The sequence below is a fragment of the Liolophura sinensis genome, chromosome 1 (genome assembly GCF_032854445.1).
Source record: "Liolophura sinensis isolate JHLJ2023 chromosome 1, CUHK_Ljap_v2, whole genome shotgun sequence".
In the NCBI taxonomy this organism is placed as follows: Eukaryota; Metazoa; Mollusca; class Polyplacophora; order Chitonida; family Chitonidae; genus Liolophura; species Liolophura sinensis.
In genome coordinates this window covers 22,663,332-22,684,822 of record NC_088295.1, presented here as the reverse complement: position 1 = coordinate 22,684,822, position 21,491 = coordinate 22,663,332, and the positions used below count along the sequence as shown (strand labels likewise).

Sequence of the window (21,491 nt, the reverse complement as noted above, 5' to 3'; positions counted from 1 at the left end):
TATAAAGGGCCAAAATTAGCGCTAAAAATAACTTGAGCTACCTTCACACCCATCCAAGGGAGAAAGTGATAAATACTGTTGAGCTGTGAAAATATTCAAGGGCAATTACTCTGTTGGACACAGCGTCCCGTTTATGCATTACCCACTACCAGCTGTAAGCTAAAGATGTGAAGTAATATTAAAGACACACTCTGATTTAGCGGGAGGCAACTATATTACTCGCCACCGTTCAAGCAAGAAAGGGTTTGCGTTCAATACTGCTCAGTGTTTGTTTCAATGTTGCATCAATCATGCGATCTCACCCGCAGTCTGTTCATTTTACGTTTGGAATGTATTAGGACTGTTGTCTGGTTCGCCAAATAACCTCATCTTCGCCTTGAACCAGAATAAGTGTGGTTACACAAGTTTATCCGCCTTATCGAATGCAGAGTCCTGGTGAGCTCTAATGCGGATACTGAGGGAAGGTATGGTTGTGTGATGACAATAGGACAAACAGGTGTCTACGCGAAGTTAATTTGGACACGAACAAAAATCTGACGCAGTAAGTATATTGAAGGAAAGATGATACCCACAAAAACCGCGATAAAACGAGGCCTGTTTATATACGCAGTCGATTCGCTATTCACGGTGATATGGAGATGCCTTTGGTGACACTTTTAACTCCTGGATATACACCATTTCCCTATCGACCCAATAAAACATAAAGTGGTCGGTGCGAAATCTCTTGCTTGTCGCTTGCATGGTTATGTCCGTTGCAGCATCACCGAGGTATAATCCATGGCCGGTTCTGCTGTAGGACCCACACAGGGGTGCTGTTTATGGCTGATTATACTACAGTGTCCTCCCATGGAGGTGTAATTCATGGCTGGTTGTACTGAAGTACCTTCCTATACACTGATGTATAACTCATGGCTGGTTGTACTGAAGCATCCGCTAACAGAGGTATAATTCATGGCTGGTTATACTTAAGTATCCTCTCACAGAGATATTATTCATGGCTGGTTGTACTGAAGTATCCTCCAACAGAGGTATAACTCAAGAATAGTTGTACTGAAATACCTCCCTATACAAAGGGGTATAACTCATGGCTGGTTGAACTGAAGCATACGCTTACAGAGGTATAATTCATGGCTGGTTATAGTGAAGCATCCGCTCACGGAGGTATAACTCATAACTGGTTGTACTGAAGCATCCGCTAACAGAGGCATAATTCATGACTGGTTGTACAAAGGAACTCTCAGGTGGATGTATATGGCTGGTTAAGCTCCCACAAATCTGTTAGTCGTGTTTGTTGAGAAGAAGAACCATTACAAAGACATAATTCGTAATGCTATTGTCACACCAAAGTAGTTCTCAAAACGTTCATCAAGTTAACGAGTTGAGACAAGTTGGGTCTGTCTGCGAACGAGGTACAAAAGGATCCCGTCGGTGTGCACACGTAATGCAATTGATGCCCGACTGCGCCACGTCGTAACACGACCTTAGTAGGATCAAAGCACGGCAGTTCCGTTCGTAGTACGTCCATCTCGTTTTAAGTATGCTGTCACTCGGTCTAATTGCAGAACGGAAAGACCGCAAGAAAGATTTGAGCAGGCTCGAAGTTCTAGAGCACCGTTCCCGTCCGAGCCCGTCCACGAAGTTCATATAAAGACCGTAAAAAGTTGCCACACTGTCCACTCCGTTCGCACGCAGTTTGAGCCCGTTGGGCAGCAATTTTAAGAACTTGTGAGAACTTGCTTTGTGTGATCGGGGTATAAGACGTTGAATCCTCCTGGAGGCGTATTTATAAATCAAGGCTGGTTGTTCTGAATAGTTCGGACATAGACTTATGTAAGTTATCGTTGGTTGTACAAAAGATTCCACATTAATTTAAGCATAACGCACGTCCATATGCATGTCCATATGCCCATAGACTTTAAATAAGCACGAACAGTATAGAAACAGTCTAGTTTAGGAAGACTGTTTCATGCCAGTGGAGAAAAAGTATTATTTTTTTTTTACTGTATTTTATATACATGGGTTGTGGGAAACATTTGAGAAATGTTATTTGAGAAAATGGTTATATTTATTAATTTCTGGACGCGGCCATTCTATGCATTCATTCTGTGTTAAATTACACTAAATGGAATCTGTATGCAGCTACGTATTTGCCTTTATGTATAACGTAATATATATTCCTTTTTAAAAGTTCGTTCACGCTCCTATTGGAAATCAATCGTGATCTTTGTCTTTACAAGGGAAGTGAAGACGTGACTTTCATATACCTGTAACAAATGATTCACGCAATCGTGTCTTTATCAAGCGCTAGCAATGTAAAAAAAGCATGTTAGACAGTGATCGACGATATTCACGGAAGAACAGAGCGTATAACTGTTGTATAAGACTACAGCATGGAGGGTTCACACAGAGCAGCGGTGGCATTATGATAGCTGGCAAATGGTCACACGTTTACCTCATACAGTCAGGGTTTTATACAAACTGTTCATGTAAACGCTTAACTGCACATGTATTAGCAATTTATACAACTTTTAGTACCATGAACTGTGGTATGGATAATTGGGTTACTAATGAACCAAAATTTAGTTAAGATATGAACCATTCACTGGTCTAGAATTACTCAAATGCTTTGTTGTCATCAGTAATTTAGTGACATGAGAACAATGCAAAGGGACCAAGTCTCCCGGAATCATAAGGATATTGGTTTATGCAGGTGTGCAGTATAAAACACTACGGGATGGACAGTAAAACCAGATCATTGAGGACAGTGTGATAGTTGGCAAAGATATGGTCACGTGAAACCGATGAAATATTATTAATAATTACTAAAAATTAAATGTTATGGAGTTTTATTCTATACGTTGATGTGAACGGATAAATAGTTACATATTAGCAAACTTACATTTCCCACGCTCCGTGGCGTTAGCAGAATTAGATGAAAACCACAAAAAAAAAAGTAATGCAATTAGTTATTACGAAGGTATTGTGCGCTGAAAGAGATGTCTGATATCTCCATTGATATCGGGAAGATACGATTCCGGGCACTATTTTGTTCAGTTGACAGTTGGTACGTCAATGAATTGTGGTCTTAGCACTTCTCTTGTTACACTAGGTTCGCTTGAGAAGTCGCTTCTGCATATTCAGGTGTTTGAGAGGTATACATTTATAACGTCTCCTCACCAGGAATTTTTGCCTTTCATAGAGTTCTTGCCAAGAGAGTCAACACAAGCTTAACAGTACATATTTTCTGGATCGTAGTTGAAAATGGTTTGTTTGATAATCATACGATTATATAGGAATTTATCAGATTCTGTTTTTTTTAACCTGTTGTTTAGTCTCAGTTTACATTATTTTTTAGAATTAAGTCTTAGAATTTCTATCAGACACATTATTGTCCTGTAATGTTTCCTTTTGTCTGCTTCTAACCTCTTTCTATCCCAACGTGATTTATGGATGAATTGAACATGTAGAGGCCTATGTATATCCTGTGTCAAATTAATTTCTAGTCACATTTAAAGTTTTTGGTTTCTGCTGAAGTTTTGTGTTTCATGGATGTTTCATTTCATTATAAATGTATTTATGTGTACCACGTTTCCCCATATGATGTTGTGTTTAGCTTTAAGTAATCTCTAACAATCAGATCCCAGAGCACCGTACACTACATGAACTGTCGCTGGACCGTGTCAATAATGAGCAGTAATTGTACTGATTGTGTACTTCAAATGATTCTTGCCATAATGTTGTCTTCGTTAATTGTCCTGGACATTAATATCAGGTAGAAAGGGGTCGCGTTTCGGATGCATTTCCACCAACAAGCAGGTAATTTTGGGCAGGTGTTTTTCGAACAATGCAGCCTCCTGCTCACAGACCAGACGGCGAAGAGCACGCGCTCACAAGACGGCACGCGCTGTTTAACACCCATTGACTGACCATTAGGCCGAGGTCAACCCACAGGGAAGGCTACCGGCCGGACCACAGCTACACTGGGACATTCACGGAGTATTTTATGCCAAATAAGCACGACTGAGCCTATTGACCTTTCAAGCCGTGAAATCTGAATATTTACTCAACTGAAAATAGATTTCTTTTCTCTCAGGTACCTCAAAGCGACCGAGGAACATAGTAAAATGTCACGGGGGCAGGGCCCGAACTGCTTAAACTGGTCAGCATCTTTTTATCCACTTATATACCACATCGGCTGGCCAGTATTTTAATAACAGATTGTATATTAAATTTCATCAGCTGTGGTATGGCGGGGGGCTACAGCAGTTTCGACGGGCTGCACACTGTACAGACCTTTGTCTCAGCAGCTGGTCTACAGCTGATAATCAATAAACGCGCGAGACTTTAATTAAATTAACTTTCCACAGGTTTATTCTAAATCACAAACAAAGCACTTCAACAACGCCAGTATGGCGTGCCATTGGGAGACTACACCTAATATATATGCCCTGAAATGAAACCCGCGATGTACTGATACATCAGATAGCGCGTTCAGGGTGTTTGCCTGCACGTGTCCATAACCATCATTATTACTGATTCGTATCCAGCCTCATTTCAACCCAGTCCCTGTATATGTAGTGTACATTTTCAGGTCCCAGCTTCTCGATGTTTCTGGTATAGGCTCCTTGCTATATATACAGCACTGTTCACAATATACAAGGGTCAGAAAGAACTCTGGTTGTGTAGATATTCATGACAGCATAACAGGCAGAAGGCATAACTTCGGAGTGTCCAACATCGTGTTTAATCATCTGCCAGAACTGTCACATTGAGTGAAATAATTCTTGAAAATGATGTAGAGGAACGGGATATGAAAATTGTTAGTTGAAAAACCTGTAATAAACACAGGGTTCTGGTATGTGGTTAAAACCATCGCATGCACGTCACTTCAACACAAAGAATTTTCACAAACGCTTTTCTCCTTTGATTTATTGTAGGAATTTTTGGTGAAGTCATCCCTTTAGGATGAGAGTGCAGATGAGTAGAACCTATAAAACCTATACCTAATTAGACCCAGATAACAATGAAGGCAAGGAAACCTAGAGAGTTCCTTTTCTGAGAATGGGATTAAAATCACGACGCGCCTAAAGTAATTTGGACCAATTATAGCTGTGTATAGTCTATGGTGTACCCCTGCATTGCGGTGACCTTTTGTGGGCAAACTGCATGGCGAAGTAGCACACGTGTTGCAAGAAAACGATATAAATTGTCAATCCGGCTTTGACCCGAATCGTAACTGCGCGGGAAATGGTAACCCATTGACAGACATACATCTTTAGCATTTGGTCACGTGTCGCTACATTCAATAATCAGAACATAAATTTAAAGGACGTAACCTGTCAAAATCGCCCTAGTGAGAGTTTTCGTCTTTTTATAACTGTACACTTATATCAAGAATAGTTAAACTTGATCGACTATACAGGTGTATTACACATTTGGTACATGTACAAATACTGCACGAGGGTCAGTTTGCGTGTATATGCCTACACATTACAAAACGACATTTACCTCAAAATATTCAGGTTCAAATAACAGGCATAAAAGTAGAAATCAATATTGATCAAGTTAATTAAGGCTTTGATTTGCACATTTACAAATAGCTCAAATAGACACTACTGTATCTGCTACATTTGGAACATTGCAATCACATATGCTCATCAACACCGTCTCGCTCTAAATTTCATGGAAGTCAACTGTCCGGTACAATATTCACAATATCTATCGGATCGGAGTCTAATTTTTTTTCATTTATAAATTACATAAATTTTGTTCGTCTGGGTGAAATGTGAAGTTATATACAGTACAAAAGTGTTAAAAGTTTATTTTTTGGTTTTGCTGGAATCTCTAGCAGAGATCCATGGCCTTCAGTCACATGCATAATAATACTTATTCACAATATATTTGAATAGTCTGTCGCGAAGAGAGTATAACAGAAGCCTTGCCTCTATATAAATGGTATGTATTTTTAATGAACGTCCTTTTGAAAATGACAAATCTGCTTACAACTTGTATATACTATCTATACATTACTAATATATGTCATGCATCACGAAAAGTTTGACTAGATATATATATATATATATAGGGTTCCAAAAAAAAAAAAACACCAACAAAGTAACGCATAGGTGAAATTTCACATGATACATCTGCTTTAGTTCAAACTGGGATAATTAGGCTAACGCATGCATCCACTATTTTATTATTTATTTATTTATTCATTTATTTATTTATCTACGAACATTCGCCGATTTTTGGGAGGCCTTCCCACCTACAACCGGAGAGGTCACATCTTCCTCATTGGTGCAAGGTTCCTGAGCCAGCCATCGTGCTGCGCTAGCACATTAATCCTTCGCAGCCACGGACACACTCAAGCCCCCACGCACGTTTTTTACGTAATGTGGTTAAGTTTGATTGTAATTGCACACGGGTATGTATATGGTGTAAAAATTTGATACCTTCCATCAACCCTCGATATTTATTACTAGCTCATTTTTTCGATGACTACATTCTCTGGGAATTCTGACCTATATCTGTGGGATAACATCTCCATTTGCTAACAAGCCTGAATAAATGCCTTGCCCCGAGAACTGAACACAGTAAAGCCGGATGTTTAAGAGGGTGTCAAGGGAGAGTGCATGTATATGTTTTTGCTTTATGTTGATTAACTATGTAGATCCCTTAATGAATTTATTCTCCATCTACAATGTTTTGAATTTGGAAAAGTAAGAAGGAACCATGCATTCGTTGTCAAACTGTTATCACAATTAAAAACCATTTAGTCATTTAATTATTGGCATCTATTTGTTCACGTAGTTTTATAAGAAATTTATATTGTTGATAGAAGTCTACACGCCTCTGACGAACTAAGGATTTCTCATATATAATATGCAGTTACCCTTACAGCTCACTCAGAGGGCCGAGGCAGGCCAACAATTAGAAACCGAGCAGAGCCCGTCAGAAACCCATGACCATCCGCAGATTGATGACAGAGCTTCCCACGTGACGCCGTAGTGGAAGCCAGCATCAGCTAGACTTGAACTCACAGCGATCGTGTGGGTGAGCGGCTCTCGCGTCAGTAATTGTGCTGGTCACGAAGAACCCCCTTTTCCCCCTAACCCCCAACCCCCCTCCACCATCCCAAGATTCATTTCACAAATGGTGAGCATTTTAATACCTTCTAGAAACAAAGCCCATGAGTAGACGCAATGAAATCATCACTCTATTTACATGATTCATCAGCCATGGAGACTTGTTTGTCACAGCTCATCTCGGACTCCAGGTCATGATCTAGGTCGACCTAGTCTGGCAAGCTCTGGGTCACAGTGGCCGCGTAAACAACAATCTCCTACCAGTGAATGGACCAAGATTGATTGCTGCTATTAGCAGTTTGTGTCCTGATTTGCTCGTTTGCATGAAAATGGCGTAATGTTTATACTTAGTTTTTTGTCTTAAATTTCTTTTGTGTTGACACTGAGAACAGCAAAGTGTTCCATCTCATTTGTGAGAATAATAATGTATTCAACTGTATTTGTTGTATATCCGTAATTCTCGGACCGCATAGATGGTTCCTTTTCAGTGTTTAGTCCCATTTGAATCTTCGTGAGATCATGATTAAAGCTAGTGCTTATTTCAATTTTTGTTCCATATATTGGGCATATAGTCTGCATACAGTTTTTTCATTGTTTTGTAAGCTTCCGGCATTAGCAACATATGGGCGTGAGTTGTACTGTGTGCGTGAATTGTATTGTGTGCGTGGATTGTATCGTATGTGTGGATTGTATCGTATGCGTGGATTGTGTCGTGTGCATGGATTGTATCTTCTGCGTGGATTGTGTCGTGTGCATGGATTGTATCGTATGCGTGGATTGTGTTGTGTGCCGTGTCGTGTGGCAATATTAGTGTATTGTTTCCATGAACACAAAACTGAAAACCAAAGCTTCCCTTTGGCGGTTTGGAATAGGACAATAGCTGTCTTCTTACAAAATCGTCAATGATATCATTACATAAAAATATAATATACACGTCAAAAGCAAAATAAATAGCTAGGCTGACGTTCCTAAAGAAAACATCTTTGTGTATCTTTGGAACGGGATCCAAACTACCAGAAACTAGTTCTGAATCAGGAAGAAAACTCGTCTGTTCAAATTATATTAGAATACCCCCCGTTAACGGGATCAGATACATTGCCTCGGAATATGTGCATAATTATGTAACTTCCTGTTACAAACTAAATAGAGATATCTGTTCGGAATGCATAATCAACGTTCGGAATTAATGCGAGCATATCGGTCTTTTAACAGGACCAGATATAATTCTGTTCGGAATGCAAGCATATCTTTCAGTTAACGAGATCAGAGATATTTTCTCGCGAAATGGGAGCACATCCGGTTGTTAACGGAATCAACTTATCGGTTCAGAATGGTAGCATATCAATACCATAAACTATATTTCCAATTAAAGACATATGTGCATAAAAATTTCAAATCTACATATTTAAAGGAATCTGGATGTACTTAAGTATACAGTACGGTGTAGAGAAACTGAATATCTTGTTTATTTATTTATTTATTTATTTATTTGATTGGTGTTTTACGCAGTACTCAAGAATATTTCACTTATACGACGGTGGTCAGCATTATGGTGGGAGGAAACCGGGCAGAGCCCGGGGGAAACCCACGACCATCCGCAGGTTGCAGCAGACCTTCCCACATACGGCCGGAGAGGAAGTCAGCATGAGCTGGACTTGAACTCAAAGCGACCGCATTGGTGAGAGACTACGCATTGGTGAGAGTCATTACGCTGCGCCTGCGCCCTAACCAACCGAGCCACTGAGACCCCCCTGAATATCTTGTGGAATGGTTTATATATAGTGGTGTTTAAATGATATTCCACTAATTATGATGATTACTATAGTTTTCCTACAGATTTAGATATAATGCAATATAGTCCAACATCTCTGATGTGCTACTCATTGGGGTTATCTGGTACGACTATATTCACCTTCACGTTTTAGATTTCATATTACAAGATTTGCATAATATTAATACATAGGTCATGTGTGTGCAATTTTGCATAATTGTATAATTTTCTGTTCCTGACTAATAGGAAACTGGGGGTTATCGAGTGAAGGCTTCCATCGAGACTCGGTACATCATCCGGCATGCATCAATATAGAATTAGGTGGAGAATATGTTTATCTTGACGGACTATCCAATCCAGTCAGACACTATACGAGCAAAATCTGTCCCTTGATGACAGGACCAGCGTATTACACACTGTTTGCAGAGTATATCATGCAGGCGTGTCCTTGGCTCGTCCGGTGAGCGACTGATGCAACCTTTGTATTTGCCATTAATGCATGTCATGTGGAATAAATCAATGGTCATTTCTTCCTTTTAGGAATGGATGCCAAAAACTAGAAAACATAACGGGACCTGGCTGTTGATCTGTATGGTCATATCGGATCTTCTTTTGAGGCTTTGCCCTCGGTGATTGTCTCTCTGGCAAAGACATGTCATCACGTATTGTGTCATTATATACGCGGTACAAAGAAGCTAACATATAATGTACAGTCCTCCGTGTATAGTGTATGTGGAGATATAATCTATTATTGCAGGTTGTCAGATCACAGGTGGCACGATATACCGATTGTGTATTCAGACCATGATTTGGGTGTTCAGCACATATATACTTCACCTTAAGTTTGTCACTCTGTCAGTTAAAAACAGACAAATGAAGTGCTGCAGATGTATGTTTATCAAATCTTCTTTTCTGGATGTAAAATTCAGACCGATTCCAGTTATCACGCATTGGTAATAAGCAAAAACGTGCAGTGAGAGAAGCGGTCTTTTTATTTGATTTTCTTTTAGTACATAGATATCATTAATCAATGAATTATTCTTTTCGATAGACGAGATCTCCGCATTTAGTATGTATGCTTGGGGTTTAATGTCGCATTTAGTATACATGCTTGGAGTTTAATGTCACATTTAGTATGTATGCTTGGAGTTCAATGTCACATTTAGTATGTATGCTTGGGGTTTATTTCACATTTAGTATGTATGCTTGGGGTTTAATGTCGCATTTAATATGCATGCTTGGGGTTTAATGCCGCATTTAGTATTTATACTTGGGGTTTAATGTCGCATTTAGTATGTATGTTTCGGGTTTAACGTCGCACCACAATTTTTCAGTTATATAATGACGATGAGTCATTAGGTGTGTATACATATGTTGTATCTTTTTGTGGCAGGCTGAGTCCATGCTGCCAAAGTGCTGCAGCCATTGAAATAACATGGCGAAGACACCAGACATGACACCCCACCCAATCATATTATACTGACACCGAGCCAACCAGTCCTGTTTCTTTGCTATGACCTCTCAGTGATGAGCATCAAGCGAGGAAAAAATAAGTACCATTTTGAAGACTTCGAAGTGGAGCTCTAACCATTCGGCCACGGAAGTGGTCTGTCGCATTTAATTACACACTAACCAGTATACATGTTTAAAAGTAACGGCATTAATGACATGCGGAAGTCGAGCACGTTTATTTGTTTAATTAATAAAAATGTTTTGTTCACGGTTGTTTTCCGAAATAATCCAATTGGTAATGATACAATCAGTTGTATTACACATAAGATAATTACGACATAAAGAAAAATAATATAAAGTAAACTTGTCAGCTACACCTTGGCACCATACAGTATTTACACGAACACGTGAAGGTTGCCAATGAATCTGCGATATATCATGGTACAGTTCAGCATTGACACGCATATGCGACAACCTACGAAGTTATATCAGTAGCTAGGCCAGACGTGTATGCATTTTAAGGGTACATTGTTATAACGGGCATCGCGATGTGACTTGGAGTGTAACGCGTACATCCAAATGGACAAATCGTGTCAATCCAACGAAAAGTACTTGTTTGAATTAATATGGAAATTATTACTACTGCTTTTTTCAGTTAATTTCGGTGAATTCAATTGTAACAATAGCGCTGGTCACGAAACGTTTGTCTGTCACGTGCAAGCGCGTGCTAGAAACAGCCATTAAAATACGTCTGGCTCTCAGAAAATCAAACTGGCGCTGTGAAACGACACGTGCCTGCCATGGACGCGCGGGCATGCATGCGCGTGGAGCTGCACTCCAGGTACGCAGAAAGGTCAAGTGGATGAGGGAGGTTTTTCATAAACTGATCAGAAACTTCCTTTATCGGCCTAAGTGTATTTCCTGAATGGAGTACTGCCATACGGGCTTTGGGCATTATGTTGGTTCAAAACGCCGAACTGAGCATGCATGTGTCAGACATCAATATAAGACTGGTTTGCTACAGTTTATAACCTATAACCGGTGTAATCATCAAGTTACCAAAGTATTTTGATTCGCAATTATAGATGGCCTTAAGTGTGTGATCTGAGACTCGTTAATGGTACAGAAATCCAATATCCGTATATAATATTCACATAAATATGACGAAGACAAAGAACAAAATGTTCTGGACAAATTTGTATTCCAGGTTAAGGTTTGTTGATTGAAAAGTTGTCTACATCGACTACCATTTTACATGAATTTGTTAACTGTTAGAGCACAATCGTTAAAAATTCTTGTCAGTTTATACGCATCAAAACATTGTCCACCCATGATAATTGCCCTGGAATCATGGCGGGTTATAAGGTCTGTGAGATAGAGATTGGGACAGAAGGCGACAAAAAACTTGAATTTTCCTGGAACATCCATGACACACCAGTCTATAATTCATGGATCGAACTTGATGATCGTGTGTTTGAATTGATCCGTCCGTACTCGGGCGCCATGGTAAGAGTTAGCCTCGAGCTGACAAAGAGAAATATTCAGAATCACACACAAGAAGACTCCCTCAAGGCAACTGTCTGCTGCCATCAAGATATAATTACAGACAGGCAATTCAAATCGATGTGAGTTTGAGTGACGAGTGGGCAGAGAATTAGCGACACAACGTATGTGTGTTAGTAGTATGCAAGTAGTAGCAAGCCTAACACCATCACGAGAAATCCATCTCAATACCAAATGGCGAATTCATGCCATCGAGTATAACAGAAACACTGGTGACTCGACGGTTGTCATTCTTTGAAGGCAAGGTCAACAAAAGATAGCAAACACCACGCGATACGGCTACGGTGGTACGGTTTTCAATACCACACAGTAACATCCAGTAAACCACATCCTGTAACCCACCAATGGACACGTGCAAGCTACACAGTCGTGTGTTGATTGTGAACTTCAGCATACAATATATATATATATATATATATATATATATATATATATATATATATATATATATATATATTTTTACGAAGTGGCAGACACTGCCTTTGCCATTGCATTGTATTAATATGGTGCAGCGACGCACATGTAGGCCTACATTTATATACTGATACTGTCTCTTACTGTGACAGCGTGTTGACAATGAAGATGTCAGATGTTCAGCGTGGATTTTCATACTTTTATTGCTAATCTGTCTCCTATAGTGTGTTACTCATGAGTATGTCAGATGTCTAGATGAGATTTTCATACTCTTATTACTTGTCTACATCTCCAACAGCGTGTTACTCATGAGTATGTCAGATGTCTAGATGAGAGTTTCATACTCTTACTACTTGTCTACATCTCCTATAGCGTGTTACGCATAAGTATGTCACACGTCTAGATGAGATTTTCATACTCTTATTACTTGTCTACATCTCCAACAGCGTGTTACTCATGAGTATGTCAGATGTCTAGATGAGAGTTTCATACTCTTACTACTTGTCTACATCTCCTATAGCGTGTTACGCATAAGTATGTCACACGTCTAGATGAGATTTTCATACTCTTATTACTTGTCTACATCTCCAACAGCGTGTTACTCATGAGTATGTCAGATGTCTAGATGAGAGTTTCATACTCTTACTACTTGTCTACATCTCCTATAGCGTGTTACGCATAAGTATGTCACACGTCTAGATGAGATTTTCATACTCTTATTACTTGTCTACATCTCCTACAGTGTGTTACTCATAGGTATACCAGATGTCTAGATGAGAATTCCATACTCTTACTACTTGTCTTACAGCGTGTTGGTCACAAAGATGTCACACGTCTAGATGAGATTTTCATACTCTTATTACTTGTCTACATCTCCAACAGCGTGTTACTCATAGGTATATCAGATGTCTAGATGAGAATTTCATACTCTTACTACTTGTCTTACAGCGTGTTGGTCACAAAGATGTCAGAGGTCCAGATGAGAGTTTCATGCTCTTACTACTTGTCTACATCTCCTACAGCGTATTGGACACAAAGATGTCAGAGGTCCAGGTGAGAGTTTCATGCTCTTACTACTTGTCTATATCTCCTGCAGCGTATTGGACACAAATATGTCAGAGGTTCAGATGAGATTTCCATGCTCTTACTGCTTGTCTGTATCTCCCACAGTGTGTTGGCCACAAAGATGTCAGAGGTCCAGATGAGAATTTCATACTCTGAGTGCTTATAAATATCGCCTACAGAGTGTTTTATCTATGTCTCCTATACACCGTATTGACTACAAAGATGTCAGAGGTCCAGGTGACATTTTAATACTCTTGCCAAGGATCCAAGTGAGATCTTCACACTCGAAATCCGCCGCAGAGTGTTGGTGATGATAATGTGCAAAATCGCGCACATTCATAACTTCGAAAGAGCCACCAAGTTATCAATTTTAATGTGTATTTTGGGAATTGGCCTTACGATTATTGACCCAGAAAGTTTGACATCTTGGTTAACGAATGAAATACGAATGTCTGTGTCGACGTATAAAATCCAGCATCATCCCTTGGACCATTTATGACTCCCATGAGATTCAAGAGAACAGATAAAAACCACGATCATCACAGTCAAGGTTGGAACTTTTTAGACATACTGGCACAATAGGTGCTTCTTAATGTTGTTAGCATTTCATTAACTTATTTTATTTTGATTGTTGCTGTCTACAGCACTAAGTATCCCATATACACGACAGCAGGCGAGTTTATCGATATATGAGTGGTGGAAACCGGACATTTCACCAGTGTACCTGACGAGCTTCCCGTTTTAATGACGTTGCTGAGGTTTTGCAGGGGTCAAAACTTCAACACACAACGTCTTCCATAAAGTGCTACTCGTTTTCCACGACAATGCTTTAGAACAATGGATCAGTGCATGACGCATGGCCACTTTGTGCTATTCAAGTAAACAGAAGTACATATACTATATAGCCACCACAGTCAAGGGCAGAATTGTTTGGACATGTAAGCACAATAAGATGTGGAATATTCATAAGCTTATGCTTTATTTTTGTAAATTTCAAACAATAAATAGTAACAGATCATTTCATCAAGACAGTATTCACGAAGATATATGTACATTCAAATGAGCTTTTACTTTAGCAAATGTACTGGGTAAGTCTGGAATATGCTATACCCGTCCTTTGGTATAACAGTGTGTGTTTGTTTTCAACTATACATTAGAAGGTCTATTATGACAAATGCAGCCATTCAAAATGCTTTTAAAACGTAACAGTTACATTCATTTTGATGGAAACATAGAGACCCAATTCTGCACGAACTGCGCAAGTATTCTGATTTTATACATAGCCCTTCGTTCATATATCTACATGATGTAACACAATACAAACGAACAACCTAAATGTACCATAGACAGATGACTTCGTATCAAGTAATTATAACCACGTTCATGGATGAAACACAGTTCGCACTAAATGTACATACGTCCATCCGGCATATCAATTTGCAGTTCCATTTGAAAAATGATGAACTACGATCAAAGGTGTCTGCTATTCGCATATTGTTCATGGTTCACTGAATCCCAATTTTGGGCTGTTTGTGAATCGCACGCCTGGATGAACTGTCATTCTACACGCTCAGTACACAGTCGGCATCATGATCTTAAGCCCCCTGTAGTTTCCAGCATGTGTTGCTTATTACATGTATTGTTCAAACCAACCTTAACTGCAAAATTGCTTGTTGCTTTTCTTTTTCTTGTCAAAAATATCAAAGATGCCAAAACTTTCTACAATTAATGTGGCACCAATACAACTTAACTGTCCCTTCCTCACCTATATAAAAATAGCGAGCCAATGAAAAAATATTATGGCATTCCCCGCTCCACCCCTAGCAATTTCAAAATTATTCTCCGCAAAATACGGGATAAAACAATATTCCATCATTCGTCAGTCTTACCCGTACAGTATCACATTCATAAGATAGTCAGAGCACTTTAAATGATATGCCATGATGGCAACCACCCTTAATCCACACTATCCTTGAAGAAACCCTTCCCCGTGGGGCTCTCCAAGAAGGTAACAGTCAACGAGTTACACGTGACATCAGTGACAAGGATATTGAGGGGTTCGCCTCCTCCAGCGGGATACACCAGCTCCTCTCTAGGGATCCCCACTTTTGGGAGCGGAGAATAAGGATTACCTGTGTGATTTGCCTGACGATTATGCGTAACAGACAGAACTGGTCGTGGGTCGCGAGATTCCATGTTGTTTTTGTCTGGCTTGACCACTGCTTCACCAGACAATAGATAACCACGTGCCGACAACTGCGAACAGTCATTTTCTTTGCCAGCACAATCGAGTGGCTCAATTAACTTTGCTTTCTTAACTGGACTACTCTCGTCATCGTCGCAATAAGGGTAACCTTTATGCTTTAAAGTTTTGTCTGAGTCACCATCTGTTTCCTTTTCACAATAAGTGGATTGCTGGTCAGCCTTCCCCTGGACATTGTCCACTGTGGCCTTGGGCGAAGCTGGCCAATCACTAATCTCCTCGCTGGCCTTCACAAACAATGCAGCAGATGTGGGTTCTTTCAGTAGCTTCTCCTCGCATGGATTAATATCCGATGACGGAAAGTTAGAATCATTTTCACGGAGGTACAGCTCGTGTGCTTTAGGTTTGCTCTGTGTCTTTGTTAGGGGGTCGGTTCGTCTGTGACACAATGGAGGCCAGAGGTGACTGTTATTAAAAAGGTCCGTCTCCGGGGAACTGTGAGCGTCTGACAACGGGCTTCTCTGCTCCTCTTCACCTTCACTGCCTTCAGCCCAGTTCCACTCCTAAAAAAACATAGACAGATATCAGTTAGCAACTAATGCAGCTAGAAACTGATTTCATTTAAATGGTATAATTTATAACCCAGTTGGTGTGAACGTCATATGAGTTCAACTGGAAGCAACAAATATTCCGCTAACAGACAACACTGATGGCAATAACAAATGGGACATCATTAAAATGAGACTTCCATTAATGCTCCCCTCGCCCGCGCTCAGATGGTCACATGTGGTCTAGGATGTAAAGTCGAACAATGCTTGAATGTGTTCTGAGTTGGTAAATTCTGGAGAACATTGCGAGTGCAGACATGCGAATACATCACACTAAGCTAGTAGAAAATGACTCACGTGTCTACGATACTACATATGATGACAAACGAAGTGCTTTTTACGTTCACATCGCCTGCAATATGGCATCCCGCGGTTTCCCATTTTACGATATACTGTCTTTAAATGGCTTCTAGTCAAAGCATTCGTCTTTTTTTCGTTGAGTTAGAGGTCTTAGAAGTGTGGCTTGCCATCTTAATCGATTCTTCATTGTATCCCTCAAGAGTAAGGTCGTTTGATCACCATGAATTAACTACACCCTTTTTTCGGTGTAAAAATAGGCAAGTGATCGTAGGAACCCAACAAGCATTTCTTGGCTTCGTTCCAACTTCCCGAAGTTTCCTCAGCCAGAAAACAAGCTGACATTGGGAGCAGCCTGACCGAGTGGGCCAACCGATCAATGGGCATAAACATAGTGGGTCTAGAGAGGGAGGAGGCAACACTTCTCAGTGCCAGCAGCAGCCACACCGGGCAACGCCGTCAGTGTATATACACCCATTCAGGTCAACAAGAATCACCAAGCCCATGTTAATACACGTTACTTCACCCTAGTCATGCAGATTCAAGACCGAAAGCCCATACTGAGGCCTCTGGGCTGAAGGATTTGGTCCGTACAAAATCAGCAGAGGAAGAAATACGCCGTGTCTTTATCCTGAAAACATTTGCATTTGGTGAAGTTCCTCAAGAAACCGGGACTTTATCGTTTTTTTTGTGAGCTTGTACACTTCCCAGTCAGAGAGACATAACTAATGTATAGAAATTTGCCTTGTAGGCACAGCTACGCGTACAGAAAATGTCTGCCTTTACCTGTAGCCTAGGTCTTTTCTGTGGCTTCACTCCACGCTTTTTGGTGGGACAGGGAAATCTGCTGAGAAACAGAATAACAGAATAGTCGTTTTGAAGATACAAAACAGAAGAAGGTTGGTCATACACAATCCTTTTCATCCATATGACAGTTCACAACACTATACTGACTTGCTACCTTTTAATAAAAAAAAAAAAACAATCGTGAAACTGAAATTAGAGAAAAAAACCTTCATATCACCCCATTAAAAGAGCTCTATCAACTGAACGAGAAATACATTGCAATAATACATAATAATATAATATTTATTAATATCATATTAATAGTAATGCACGGCAGTGCGACGCAATGACACAGGAACCTCTCACCAATGCGGCCACCGTGAGTTCAAGTCAAGCCCATGTGGCCGTACATGGGAAGGTCTTGCAGCAACCTGCAGATGGTCGTGGGTTTCTCCAGACTCTGCCCGGTTTCCTCCCGCCACAATGCTGACCGCCGTCATATAAGTGAAATATTCTTGAGTAGGGCGTAAAACACCAATCAAATAAATAAATCAAATGAATTAATAGTCGTACACTCAACCCTTACTACTATGGTAACCAAATCTTGAGTGAGAAAAAGTACGACATATCAATTTGTTTAATTTTGCTTTCGGATAATTTATGGGGAATGATATTATTAAAGGTACATATCACTTTCTTAGAGGACGTTTACAAATGTACATCCGAGTTTACAGTTTGGTTACAATGCTATCGTGTACTTCGTGTAAAAACTGTGCTTCAGTCGTGTATGATGTGTAAGGCGGACCGTTGTGACCCTCTCGATTTCAGTAGTCCCGATAGCCGATCGATTGAGTTATGGCCACATTTGCGGCGTAAACAAGCATAAATTAGCCCACTTTTTCTACAATCTTTAAAGCGATTGGATAATGCCTAGCTGACATGGATAAACCCATGAGCCCTAGTTCCATCACCCGTGAAGAACACCCTATATTTATGACTGGTAAAATTCCACAAGAGAGTGCGTAATGCGGTACAATTCCCTGCTTACTCATGCGTTGCACGCATGGTAGTTTACAACTCAAGCACGACCTTTACGTCACAGTTATTCAGTGGAAGCTGTAATAAAATGTTCAAAACTTCTATACTGTTAATATCACAGAACCTTAATTCAGTGCCAATCCATTACTATCCAGCATGCGGCATGATATTCGAACACTGGCAAGAATATTACAAATGAAACTATCCACCTGGCTTCTCAGAATACCATAGCACATCTTACCTGTATTCAAATGTGTCGATCAGTTTTGGATCAAGAATATTCTCTTCGGGTTCCCATGTACTATGTCTGTAAATACAAACAAAACACATCATACCGTACTGTATCGGCTTCCGTTTAAAAGTTGACCCCGATCAAGTGCACTGACAACTCACGAAGATTTACGTGGAGTGTTCACCAGTAAGACATACTGCCTCAACACTGATTAGACGTAATTAACCTACATCCTCTCGGAAGCGCTGTTTACTGGGGATAAACGCATTGCTTAACCCATTTGCTTCCGAGTTCATTAAAATGAAAAACAGTCACTGTATCTGAGTTAGCCTCGGGGCTGTTTTGAGCAGGTGTAAATTATCAACAGCACATGAACAATGGTGTGTGGTTACACACCTTTTCCTACAGGCATGAAATGAATGCCTACATTTACGAACATATGTCTGCTGATGGTCAAACAAATCGTCCAGGGACACAAGTACAGAAGTTCCAAACAATTACGTATCAAATGAGAGCACGTGCATGTAACTTCTCACATGAATGAACACCTATGTGGAATTATTAGCCCGAAAGGCACATACATCTTAAGATAAAGTGGTATAACACTTCTTAGCCAAAAGCCCATCTATGCAGTTAGCCAGATTACTTCACGTTATCCAATAACACCTATAACAGGTTCAGGCAGCTCCCTAAAGACCTTCACAGATTGTCCATATAGCTACACAGGTCTACTGTTCATAATCATATCGTAAGACATATGTACTGGAGTAATGAAATATATATCGTCGCGTATGCTTAGCCTCTATCCATACACCATGTTATAAAGGTGACAGGGTGTGTCCATATACAGCTCCTATGTTTAGACCCAACAGGTTGTATATATCCAGTGTTTACATATGTTTGTATCTTCGACCATTGCTCGACGTGTTCACAATGTAAACATCAACCTATTTCTGGGCACACGGAAGAAGATAGGCTGATTTGTAAAGTATCGAGGTCGCTGGAAAGTCACGTGACTGGAGTTACACCACGATGAGTAACTATACATCTCCCCTGTAAACAAGGTCGTCTGTTAAGCTCACACTCGTTATAGCCCCCCAGTCATAGTTATAACACGGATTACACTAACCATGGAGTAACACTCAGTCGTGAAAGTCAACCATGCAAGACTGAGCACTCAGATAACAATGGACAATTTCTGAATAGAAAACAAACCTAGACATAACCGGCCCTACTGTGCATAAAACCTAGCCAAATGTACTTACTTGACACTCCAACCTTTCCACTTCACAAGATACTCGATTTTCCCCTGCAAAAGAAGTATACATTTTATAAACATGGATGCCGTAAAACCCCAAACGCATATTTAATACATATTCAACGCTAGCATTAACCCCTACATGTATCGCTTTAACGTGGGCCTGTACTATATACATCAGTAAACATTGCCACTTGTCTAAGTATGTATGATACCGATGCTTCTGGAAAGGTAATAATCAATAGTCGCTCTACACGTGGACAAGCGGTGGGTTAAATCTACCACTTGTGACCACACCGTGCGCACATACGCCACCACAAGTGTAGCTATCTTATACAAGATTCGGTACATAGGAAATCTTCAAAAAGATCCGCTAAATGAGTCAACCATTTAAAACGACAAAACTCACTTATATGATCTAGGCATTGTTTGTTGGCAAGATATTAAATGTTTGCTTACCTTACGATATCTTCTCTTTTGGATGTAATCCGCCGTAAATATCCTGCTGTCCATGTTGTTGTGGTAAACAAAATATTCCCAATGACAATTGTCTAACACATGGTATATTCACAGCTTAAGTCGTGTTTCGACAGTCCCTCTGACTGACAGGCGTAAGGTTAACACGTTAGCCGGTAAATTAAGCCTGCTTGAAGCGAGCAGTCAGTAGGGTATTCTCGGTGCTATGCTACTGCGCAGCCCACACTCATCGACTGAATGTCAACACCTTGAGCCTAGGATAAATAGCCTGGTAGTGACGTCACGGCTGTGCCACGAGCCTGTGCGCTACGCTGCGCGGGTGTTTCTACGCACATAAACAATACTGACCATAGCCCAAACCGCTGGAAATTTGCCCATATGCTTCCCCATCGGGGCAAAGGTTATTGCGGTCAGAATATATAGCAGCCCTTATGAAAACAAGACAGTACACTTAAAGGCAACGGAGAATACCCCGAAAACAACATGCCCTTGTCCGAACTACACGATTTACATGTCGTGAATCACAGTACAGCCTTGACGCGTTGGGTCAGCTAGATCACTGCCTATAGCCATCCGTGTTATTCAAACAATGGGACACTGTTTTGTAACATCAAACTTATATAACCGTGAAATGATATGTGCTGTTCAGAGTTAAAAAAAGAAAGAAATGAAAAGGAAAAAAAAAAGTGAACTTCCTGCAGTAGTGCAGGCTTAGTAACATGTATAGTTGGTATAGGCTTAAAAATTTATTACATGTCTAGAATGCCTGTAGTGCCAATGGTTCATCCACTGTGAAAACACGAGAGGAGAGCGATATCTGAGATAGGGTGTACTGATCAGATACAAACTGTTCGTTAGATGTATGGCCTCAAGATCGATGGCATGTTCGTTATATCTATAGACATGACTCACAAGGAATGCGTCATTGTTTCACCACAGTGCACTGATATTGCGCTCTGCGACACCGAAAACCATGCCTTCGCCTTTTACACTTCCCTCTTCACTGTTCAACGGTAATTCTGATTCATCTAAACTATTCTCTGACTGAAGACAGGACTGCCGCGAAACGGAACTATACCGCCAGGTTTTTGTTCTCCTTCCTTGAATCATGAAGCATGAATCCTTTGAGGAAAAACAATAACTGCCATCCACCGGGCTCAAATTTCGGTACATGGGCTTGCAGCAAATACTCACCACATCTGTCTTTTTAAAGTCATAAGTTCATGGAGGTTTAATATG

The 21,491-nt window shown here is 40.3% G+C and overlaps 1 protein-coding gene across 2 annotated transcripts; it reads right to left on the bottom strand.

Moving 5' to 3' along the window:
• Positions 1-14,313: 14,313 nt before the first annotated feature.
• On the bottom strand, positions 14,314-20,461 carry LOC135481815 (chromobox protein homolog 8-like). 2 transcript variants are annotated; one of them, XM_064761535.1, is made up of 5 exons: positions 20,235-20,461; positions 19,783-19,826; positions 18,527-18,592; positions 17,248-17,308; positions 14,314-16,119 (listed from the first exon to the last, which is right to left on the bottom strand). In XM_064761535.1, exons 1-5 carry the CDS (start codon positions 20,286-20,288, stop codon positions 15,310-15,312), a joined length of 1,035 nt encoding a protein of 344 aa, XP_064617605.1. In that variant the 5' UTR covers positions 20,289-20,461; the 3' UTR covers positions 14,314-15,309. The 2 variants fall into 2 exon arrangements, with proteins under 2 accessions (XP_064617605.1, XP_064617606.1); XM_064761536.1 differs by having other exon boundaries at positions 17,248-17,305.
• Between the last annotated feature and the right edge of the window lie 1,030 nt (positions 20,462-21,491).

Bases quoted from the DNA above. Each gene is read 5' to 3' on its own strand.
- LOC135481815 (XM_064761535.1), bottom strand. From the start codon at position 20,288: ATGGACAGCAGGATATTTACGGCGGATTACATCCAAAAGAGAAGATAT. The intron at 19,827-20,234 runs GTAAGCAAACAT...CTTCTTTTGCAG, and splicing joins AAAAGAGAAGATATCGTAAG to GGGAAAATCGAGTATCTTGT. The intron at 18,593-19,782 runs GTAAGTACATTT...TTGTATTTACAG, and splicing joins TGGAAAGGTTGGAGTGTCAA to ACATAGTACATGGGAACCCG.